This window comes from Oncorhynchus nerka, linkage group LG9a (assembly GCF_034236695.1).
Source record: "Oncorhynchus nerka isolate Pitt River linkage group LG9a, Oner_Uvic_2.0, whole genome shotgun sequence".
NCBI lineage: Eukaryota > Metazoa > Chordata > Actinopteri > Salmoniformes > Salmonidae > Oncorhynchus > Oncorhynchus nerka.
In genome coordinates, this window is record NC_088404.1 from 12,413,654 (window position 1) to 12,424,327 (window position 10,674).

The 10,674-nt window shown below is 49.5% G+C and overlaps 1 protein-coding gene across 1 annotated transcript in view; it reads left to right on the forward strand.

The window, feature by feature from the left end:
- The first annotated feature begins 8,683 nt into the window (after positions 1-8,683).
- Positions 8,684-10,674, forward strand: part of LOC115134682 (shaker-related potassium channel tsha2) — a 3,041-nt gene continuing 1,050 nt past the window's right edge. Inside the window, exon 1 of the mRNA XM_029668874.2 lies at positions 8,684-10,516. Within this exon, the coding sequence (XP_029524734.1) occupies positions 9,022-10,473 (1,452 nt within the window). The 5' untranslated portion in view covers positions 8,684-9,021 and the 3' untranslated portion in view covers positions 10,474-10,516. The remainder of the gene's footprint in view (positions 10,517-10,674) is intronic.

The following is a 10,674-nucleotide window of genomic DNA, read 5'->3' on the forward strand; positions in this document are numbered from 1 at the left end:
TCCCCCAGGTCAGGGAGCGATGGTTCCCCCAGGTCAGGGAGCGATGGTTCCCCCAGGTCAGGGAGCGATGGTTCCCCTAGGTCAGGGAACGGTGGATCCCCCAGGTCAGGGAGCGATGGTTCCCCCAGGTCAGGGAGCGATGGTTCCCCAAGGTCAGGGAACGGTGGTTCCCCCAGGTCAGGGAACGGTGGATCACCCAGGTCAGGGAACGGTGGATCACCCAGGTCAGGGAGCGATGGTTCCCCCAGGTCAGGGAACGGTGGTTCCCCAAGGTCAGGGAACGGTGGTTCCCCCAGGTCAGGGAACGGTGGATCACCCAGGTCAGGGAGCGATGGTTCCCCTAGGTCAGGGAGCGATGGTTCCCCTAGGTCAGGGAACGATGGTTCCCCAAGGTCAGGGAACGGTGGTTCCCCCAGGTCAGGGAACGGTGGATCACCCAGGTCAGGGAGCGATGGTTCCCCTAGGTCAGGGAGCGATGGTTCCCCAAGGTCAGGGAACGGTGGTTCCCCCAGGTCAGGGAACGGTGGATCACCCAGGTCAGGGAACGGTGGATCACCCAGGTCAGGGAGCGATGGTTCCCCCAGGTCAGGGAACGGTGGTTCCCCAAGGTCAGGGAACGGTGGTTCCCCCAGGTCAGGGAACGGTGGTTCCCTCAGGTCAGGGAACAGTGGTTCCCCCAGGTCAGGGACCGGTGGATCACCCAGGTCAGGGAGCGATGGTTCCCCTAGGTCAGGGAGCGATGGTTCCCCTAGGTCAGGGATCGGTGGTTCCCCAAAGTCAGGGAACGGTGGTTCCCCCAGGTCAGGGAACGGTGGATCACCCAGGTCAGGGAGCGATGGTTCCCCTAGGTCAGGGAACGGTGGTTCCCCAAGGTCAGGGAACGGTGGTTCCCCAGGTCGAGGCGGTGGTTCCCCCAGGTCAGGAACGGTGGTTCCCCCAGGTCAGGAACGGTGGTTCCCCAGGTCAGTGGGAACGGTGGGCGGTGGTTCCCCCAGGTCAGGGAACGGTGGTTCCCCCAGGTCAGGGAACGGTGGTTCCCCTAGGTCAGGGAACGGTGGTTCTCCAAGGTCAGGGAACGGTGGATCACCCAGGTCAGGGAACGGTGGTTCCCCCAGGTCAGGGAGCGATGGTTCCCCCAGGTCAGGGAGCGGAGGGCCTAGCAGGGCAGGGGACTTGGAACCCCGTACTAAATCTGAGTACTGCAAGTCAGGTATAGTGGGAGGCTGCAAACCTAGCCAAGCAGGGAACATATAGTCTAGTATAGTGACTGGGTGCATGCTGATGGCTGTGAACTGTCTAACTGCACATCTAGTAGAGCAGATAACTCTGGGTCTAGCAGGACAGGAGTCCCAGGGACTAGAACTAGGGCAGGTGGTTTGGCATGTAGCACTGGGTGAGCTGACTGTTGGCGACTGAGGCTGGAGGCTGCCAACCAATTGAGGGCAGATGCTGAAAACCTAGTGGGGCAGAGAACCTGTAGCCTGGCGGAGCAGTGGACTGAGGACCGACTAGAGCTGGAGACCGCAAAACTAGAACGGCTGAAGGCTGGGGGCCTAATGCTGATAACTTTAGGCTTGACACGGAGAACGTATCTGGACCCGACAGGGAAACCAACTCTGGACCTGCCAGGCAGAACGACTCAGAACCTGACAGGGAAACTGATGCTGGACTTGGAGAATAGTAGAGCTCTGGGCCTACTAGAGAAACTGGTACCTTTGAGCCTAGCGGGAGCCTGTTGACCCACCTGGGCTACGGACTGAGGGACGACTAATGCTGGAGACAACAGACCTTGTGCAGCTGGAGACAACAGACCTCGTGCAGCTGGACACAACAGAACTCGTGCAGCTGGAGAAAACAGACCTCGTGCAACTGGAGACAACAGACCTCGTGCAGTTGGAGTCCAATGACCTAGTGCAGCTGGAGATCAATGACCTAGTGCAGCTGGAGATCAATGACCTAGTGCAGCTGGAGACCAATGACCTATTGCAGCTGGAGACCAATGACCTATTGCAGCTGGAGACCATTGACCTAGTGCAGCTGGAGCCCAATTACCTAGTGCAGCTGGAGCCCAATGACCTAGTGCAGCTGGAGACCAATGACCTAGCGCTAGGGACTGAGGGCAGGTGAGGGCTGAGGACTGAGAACCCAGCACAGGTAACTTGTGGCTTAGCAGGGAAGGAGGATCTAAGCCTGGCGGGCTAAGGAGCTGTGGGCTGACTATGTCTGGAGACTGCGAGCCTAGTACAATGAACTTGGGGCCTTGTAAGACTGGGGGCTCTAAACCTGGTGGGATAGGCCTAACAACTTAGGCGGGGGCAGGGCAGTAGAATGCAGAGCTGCAGATGGGGCATCTAACTTATGGCCTAGCATGGCAGGGGGCTCTAAGCTTGGCAGGCTAGGACACTGTGTACACAACAAAGAGGGGGATGCGGTCCATGCAGGGCAGGATACACTAGACCTACTTTAGGGTCAGGACAGACTTGGCATACTGGGAAAACAAGGAACTTTAAACCTGACCCTACCGGGATGAGAACACTCTGACCCTACCGGGATGAGGACACTCTGACCCTACCGGGATGAGGACACTCTGACCCTACCGGGATGAGGACACTCTGACCCTACCGGGATGAGGACACTCTGACCCTACCGGGATGAGGACACTCTGACCCTGTCGGGAGGAAATGGATCTCTGACCCTACAAGGAAGGAAGGGAACTCTGACCTTACTGGGAAGGAGGGGAACTCTGACCCTACTGGGGAGGTTGAAAACTGTAAATCTACCGGGAAGCAAGGGAATTCTAAACCTGACCCTACCGGGAAGCAAGGGAATTCTAAACCTGACCCTACCGGGAAGCAAGGGAATTCTAAACCTGACCCTACCTGGAAGGAAGGGAATTCTAAACCTGACCCTACCGGGAAGCAAGGGAATTCTAAACCTGACCCTACCGGGAAGCAAGGGAATTCTAAACCTGACCCTACCTGGAAGGAAGGGAATTCTAAACCTGACCCTACCGGGAAGCAAGGGAATTCTAAACCTGACCCTACCGGGAAGCAAGGGAATTCTAAACCTGACCCTACCGGGAAGCAAGGGAATTCTAAACCTGACCCTACCGGGAAGCAAGGGAATTCTAAACCTGACCCTACCGGGAAGCAAGGGAATTCTAAACCTGACCCTACCGGGAAGCAAGGGAATTCTAAACCTGACCCTACCGGGAAGCAAGGGAATTCTAAACCTGACCCTACCGGGAAGCAAGGGAATTCTAAACCTGACCCTACCGGGAAGCAAGGGAATTCTAAACCTGACCCTACCGGGAAGCAAGGGAATTCTAAACCTGACCCTACCGGGAAGCAAGGAAACTCTAAACCTGACCCTACCGGGAAGGAAGGGAATTCTAAACCTGACCCTACCGGGAAGGAAGGAAACTCTAAACCTGACCCTACCGGGAAGGAAGGACACTCTAAACCTGACCCTACCGGGAAGGAAGGAAACTCTAAACCTGACCCTACCTGGAAGGAAGGAGACTTTAAACCTGACCCTACCGGGAAGGAAGGAAACTCTAAACCTGACCCTACCGGGAAGGAAGGAAACTCTAACCCTGACCCTATCGGGAAGGAAGGAAACTCTGGACATTCCATGGAGGCAGGATACACTGGACCTCCTTGAGGGGCAGGACACTGAACGCCTGGTTACTTTACACTGAACGCCTGGTTACTTTACACTGAACGTCTGGTAACTTTACACTGAACGCCTGGTAACTTTACACTGAACGCCTGGTTACTTTACACTGAACATCTGGTTACTTTACACTGAACGCCTGGTAACTTTACACTGAACGCCTGGTAACTTTACACTGAACGCCTGGTAACTTTACACTGAACATCTGGTTACTTTACACTGAACGCCTGGTTACTTTACACTGAACGCCTGGTTACTTTACACTGAACGCCTGGTTACTTTACACTGAACGCCTGGTTACTTTACACTGAACGCCTGGTTACTTTACACTGAACGCCTGGTAACTTTACACTGAACGCCTGGTAACTTTACACTGAACGCCTGGTTACTTTACACTGAACGCCTGGTTACTTTACACTGAACGCCTGGTAACTTTACACTGAACGCCTGGTAACTTTACACTGAACGCCTGGTTACTTTACACTGAACGCCTGGTAACTTTACACTGAACGCCTGGTTACTTTACACTGAACGCCTGATTACCAGCAGGTCCCACCAGGCTGTGACTGGAGAGGCCTCAACGTCTGAGCTGTACTTGACCTCTGCAGTAGCTGCAGGCTGTGGCTCCATCCAAGAAGCAGGCTGTGGGCCAGGAGCAGTGAGGGAGACCTGAGGGAGAGCAGGTGGAGTCTTTGAGGCTGAAGGTTCCAGGGTAGCAGACAGTCGAACCTCATGTACCCGAGCGGCCAAGAGGGACGTCTGTTGGGAGAGCGGCTGGACTACCTTGGGGCGAGGTGGTTCTCCTGACTCTGTGGCAGATATGATGTAGGCTCCAGCCCGGGGGTCGTGGAGCGACGAAGATCTGTTGAATAGCTGGGCCACCTCGGGACATAGTGGGGGTCCCAATGGTCCCGTGGAGGTGGTGAACACTCAGGTCCGGGAGGTCCTGGTGTAGTGTCTCTCATGGGAGTAGCCGGGCCGACTTGGGGAGTACCAGCAGTGATTGAGCTCCCGTGGCGGTGACAATGGCTCTAGCGATGGTAGTGGTGGTGGTCAGGAGAGTGGTGGCGGTACCAGTGCTCCCGCGGTGATGACAATGGCTCTAGCCGGAGTGGTGGTGGTGGTGGTCAGGAGAGTAGTGTCGGTACCAGTGCTCCCGCGGTGGTGACTCAGGCCGGGAGAGCCTAGAGTATGCCCTCCTGATCTCATGCTGCTAGTGACGTAGGTACTCGCATTCCCTCATCAGCTCCCAACTGGTGAGGGTGTAGTCACTCCCTGACCACTGAGGAGGCCAAAAGCAGGGCTGGTAGTCACTTAGATGAGAGAGGTTTGTAGGGCCTCACAACTCATCTTCCTCAGGTGCATGATGGCTTTGTGTGGCGTTGAGGGCTGAAGTGGGTGGTGACAGGCGTCTCGTACATCTTAGGGATGCAGGATAACTCGTCTGCATCCTGGGGTGTGGAAACAACTCCTTTTATGGCTACCTCAACATCTCAATTATAGCAGATCAGAATCCAGTGATACAAAGGACCATGTAAAAGCTATCGGTCACTAAATCCGGGGGAAATGACGGACCATGTAAAAAACTGTTGGTCACTAAATCGGGCAAGAAGGACTACAGAAAAACGGTTGGATGTTATGCCCTCACCCATCTGAGCGGTCGGCTGTGAATGCCCTCACCCGCTATATAGTTATAACTGATTGGTTTGGTTCTGCCCTTCGGTTGACGATAACATTCTAACCTGACTGGGCGGGTTGCAGTGTCCAGATGCGCATTTCCAAGCGCTCTGATTGGTTGGGAATGGCAGGGCTATGATGGGTGAGGGATAACTGAGGTAGGCTGAGCAGCCAAACTAACGGGACTTAAGGGAAACTGAAGGGACCGTGGGGGAAGTTAGGTAGAGAGGAGAGGAGCAGGACGGCCTTTTTTTACACTTCTTCTCTGCCTTAGTCCTGCTTGCAACCAAAGTATTTTGTTATCGGAACAACTTAGTCCTTTTTTAACAGACTAAGGAAAATGTATCTATTTGACAAGCATTCTGTACAATATAAATAACTTGTTAACCACAGCAAATCTACTGTGGCAATTTACCCGACACTATGAACGGAAACTAATGTTGGTGTAGCCTACTGTTATTATTTTATTTGTTTCCTATTTAAGTTATCGAACATTGACTGGTATGATAATTTCTTATCAAGATCGGGGTAAAATATCCCTTGATTGACCATTTTGTAATGTGACCCTAAATCAAGTCAACGGGGGATTGAGTTATTGTGCCAGAAGAGCGTGCACTGGAATCGAACCCATGACGACTTGGTATGTCTATATGTGTACAAGGAAGGCAGAGGCCCTAACAGCTCTGAATATATTCATGCTTGTGCACTGTGTACATGTGAGCCCTGTGGAACCTGGCATCGACCTCTATGTTGCCTTACATTCTTGGTGTGAATGACTTGAGGATATCCTGTTGACATGAGGGTCTCCTGCACCCATGTGTGTGTGTGTGTGTGTATGTGCGTGTGTGTGTGTGTGTGTGTGCCCCACAGCAAACTGAATAATATTTTTTTTTCAGCACACCTATAGTAAACCATGTCCACTACATTACAGTTACTGAGTTTATTTACTGATTCACATATGCCATATTTACTCTGTGAAAGAAGTGAGTCTTTCAGAGGCAAATGAGGTGACTGGTCATCACTTAGGGCTATTTTTAATCTTCATCACCAATGGGGGAAAAGATGACAAGTGAAAAATGATGGGGAAATTCTCCAACAGGATTCCTAACAGTAATGATGAAAGTGGCATTCTTAGAACCTTTTTTAAATTCGAACCCATTTATCAGCCTGCAGTAAAGCCATTACTCTGACTGTTTGTTTACTGTTTGTTTCCATGGAGACAGAAGCCCCTGACGACTTGGCTTGACCTAGACGGTCGTTGGGTAACAGATCATCACAGGCGGCACAGCGTCCTTACACTGACATTTAACTCTGACATCCAACCCTGGGTCTGTATAGATAGAGGGGGCAGTTAAGTTGTGTCCACTATGTTCATGGTCACCCATTCACAAAACATTTGATCACCACAAAAGTGAACTTCATTGGCCATCAATTAGAAAGCTGTGATAGCATGGGTTGGGTACATAGGCTACTGCATCAAAAAAACTGGTTCCCTTCTGGAGTGTAGATGCATAGCCTATCTTGGGTTTGGTGCTTCAGTTTTGACACAGACATTAATCAACTGTGTTCCTAGGAAAGATTGTTGATCTTGTTTCGGATGATTTCTCAGTCTTCAAAGTACATCATGTGTGAAGCATATGAAACCAGAGCTCCAAGTTGGTGGGCAAGGTTGTGTAAGAGAGAGATTCATTAACAGAGTGGACCTACCCTACAATCATTTTTTAGGAACATGACACAAACAAAGGAGAAAAGAAAACTCTCCCTTAGAGGGTTGTAGCCAGTCTTAATTGTACAGGTATGTAAATGCTACTTACCACATGTTACTTACAGCACAACTGCAACATGTTGGACTTTAATGCACAACTGCTTTCGATTTAGGCCTACATCCAATCTCAGGGGATAATAAAATCTAAATTTGGGGAGCTAAACTCTTGACTACTTCTTCTCCTCTTACAGGCCTGGTCGAGTCAATTCAGAATCAGTGGTTCTTATTAGGACGACATGGGCACCGAAAGCAGTACGGAAAGTGTCATTCAACCTTTCTCACTCTCTCTCTCACCTCTCTTACAAACCACTACCGAGCAGTTTCAGGCCTACTGTTACGGAAGCAACAGGACCTGAGGGGAGGTTACATTATAATTGGGGTGAGTGTACACGTAGCTGTTTTTTTACACCCTAGTCTCTCTGGGACCCCAAATGCTAGGTCACATTTCTGCGAGAGGCCCCCTGTTCCAAGTTGTAAAATGGAACCCTTTAAGTGCTGGGAATAAGGGGGGGGGGGGGGGGTATATTGGCTGAGGTTTCCTGAAGACGTTATCCACTGTGGGTGCTCAGGTGTCAGTCAAGCTAGCAGTTTCCACTGGCCCGGTCCAAGAGGGCCCCTGGTTGGATATGTGAAGCTGGTGCTTTACACTCTGGTTTCTTCTTTAGTTTAGAGCTCCTTGTAATCTGCTTTAGTTTAGAGCTCCTAGTAATCTGCTTTAGTTTAGAGCTCCTAGTAATCTGCTTTAGTTTAGAGCTCCTAGTAATCTGCTTTAGTTTAGAGCTCCTTGTAATCTGCTTTAGTTTAGAGCTCCTAGTAATCTGCTTTAGTTTAGAGCTCCTAGTAATCTGCTTTAGTTTAGAGCTCCTTGTAATCTGCTTTAGTTTAGAGCTCCTAGTAATCTGCTTTAGTTTAGAGCTCCTAGTAATCTGCTTTAGTTTAGAGCTCCTAGTAATCTGCTTTAGTTTAGAGCTCCTAGTAATCTGCTTTAGTTTAGAGCTCCTAGTCATCTGCTTTAGTTTAGAGCTCCTTGTAATCTGCTTTAGTTTAGAGCTCCTAGTAATCTGCTTTAGTTTAGAACTCCTAGTCATCTGCTTTAGTTTAGAGCTCCTAGTAATCTGCTTTAGTTTAGAGCTTCTTGTAATCTGCTTTAGTTTAGAGCTCCTAGTCATCTGCTTTAGTTTAGAGCTCCTAGTAATCTGATTTAGTTTAGAGCTCCTAGTCATCTGCTTTAGTTTAGAGCTCCTAGTAATCAGCTTTAGTTTAGAGCTCCTAGTAATCTGCTTTAGTTTAGAGCTCCTAGTAATCTGCTTTAGAACCCTTGTAGTTATTTCAGATTGGTAACAAATATTCAAAATGCAACAGGAAAAAAATACCTTGTAAAATCTACAGAGTTATGATGTTTTTGTGTAGGCAGGGGCTACAGTTTATAAGGTTAACTAAAGGACACTTGGACAGTCCTTTAAAAAAAATGATGGCTGTGATTTGTTTCTCTGAAATATGATACTAGAGAACTGGTGAACACTGCAAGTCCAGAGTTGAGTAAACTTTAAGCAGTGTAATAGGTGTTTACTAGTTGAGTTAGATTTAACAACATGTCACAGGGAGAGCAGTGAGTGAGCAGGGGACAGTGCAGCAAGTGTCATCACGTCAGTCAACCTGGGGAGGGCATCTGGTAGTTTAAAATGGTGTGAATATGATCAGCATCAGTGTAGACAGCCAACGGTAGCAAGTAGACTGCCTGGATTAGATTTCAGTACCTTCTGCAACTAAAAAAAGTGTATGCATTTTTAAATGGAGGAAACCATCAAGAAGCAAACTTTTCCTGGGCAGTAACAAACTACCGAGAAAGTGATAGTTGGGGCCGTGGAGGTGAGTGAAGCCCTTACCCTTGAGAAGGGTAAAAGATGACTGTTGTGTCCCGTGAGATCCAGGACGAGTCTGTGGTAGTTTCTCCCCTCTACCAAGATGATTGCGACGTGGAGCGGGGCGACCAGGAGTGCAGCGAGAGGGTCGTCATCAACATCTCGGGACTGCGCTTCGAAACTCAACTGAGGACCCTCTCGCGCTTTCCCACCACGCTCTTGGGAGACCCACGTAAAAGGATGCGCTTTTTCGATCCATTGAGAAATGAGTACTTTTTTGACAGGAATAGACCCAGCTTTGATGCCATCCTCTATTATTACCAGTCTGGAGGAAAGCTTAGGAGACCTGTCAACGTTACCATGGACATTTTCATGGAAGAAATGACATTTTATGAAATCGAAGAGGAAGCAATTGATATGTTTAAAGAAGATGAAGGTATGATCATAGAGGTGGAACGTGCGATGCCTGACAACGAGTTTCAGCGCCAGTTGTGGCTGTTGTTTGAGTACCCGGAGAGCTCAGGGCCTGCCCGGATGATCGCTGTCGTATCAGTCAGTGTGATTGTAATATCCATTGTGATCTTCTGTCTAGAGACTTTACCACAGTTCAGGGAAGATACCAGCGCAAACCTACCATTAAGTAATCACCATACCACGAATGGGACTACTCTCCATAAAAAACCCAATCTATTCACAGATCCGTTTTTTATGGTGGAGACACTTTGCATCGTGTGGTTTTCCTTTGAGTTTCTCGTGAGGTTTTTATCTTGCCCGAGCAAACCGGCTTTTTTCAAAAACGCAATGAACTCCATCGATATCTTAGCGATAGCACCTTATTTCATCACCCTTGGCCTTGAACTAGCAGAGCAACAGGAAGCAGGAAGCGAGCAGGCCATGTCGTTAGCCATACTCAGAGTCATCCGTTTGGTTCGAGTGTTCAGGATTTTTAAACTTTCCAGGCACTCCAAGGGTCTCCAAATCCTGGGTCAGACACTCCACGCCAGCATCAGCGAACTCGCGCTTTTGATATTCTTTCTTCTCATAGGGGTTATTCTGTTCTCCAGCGCAGTTTATTTTGCAGAGGCAGACGACCCTGAATCGGGATTCTCAAGTATCCCCGCCGCGTTCTGGTGGGCGGTGGTGTCCATGACTACGGTTGGATATGGAGACATGTGCCCGGTTACTATTGGTGGCAAAATAGTGGGATCTATGTGTGCCATCGCAGGAGTGCTGACCATAGCCCTACCTGTCCCTGTTATCGTGTCCAATTTTAACTACTTTTATCACAGAGAGCGTAATGACGAGGAAACCTCTGTGTATACCCACGTGACTTGTGGTCAACAGAACGCTTCATTCGGAGAATTCAAAATTACCAGCGACAGCAGACAGTCCCTCACCAAATCAGAGTACACGGAAGAGGATTCTTGCGAGACTATCAGATTAACAAACTTCAACCCATTTGAACATTACACTGGCAAACTGACGGATGTATGAAAAACAAGCATCGGCCTAGTTGAGCAGGGAAAAAACAGTCTCTGTGAGTAGCCCCTGAGTACTTTATTACGCGCGCTTTTACGCACGCTGTTAGTTGGCATGTAAATCTTCAAATATCTTGAATTAATTTGTTGGATACCTACAGTAGGTTTATAGCTTCGTTACAGTAATGCCAGGTCAGTGCCAGCTCTATGTGCATGT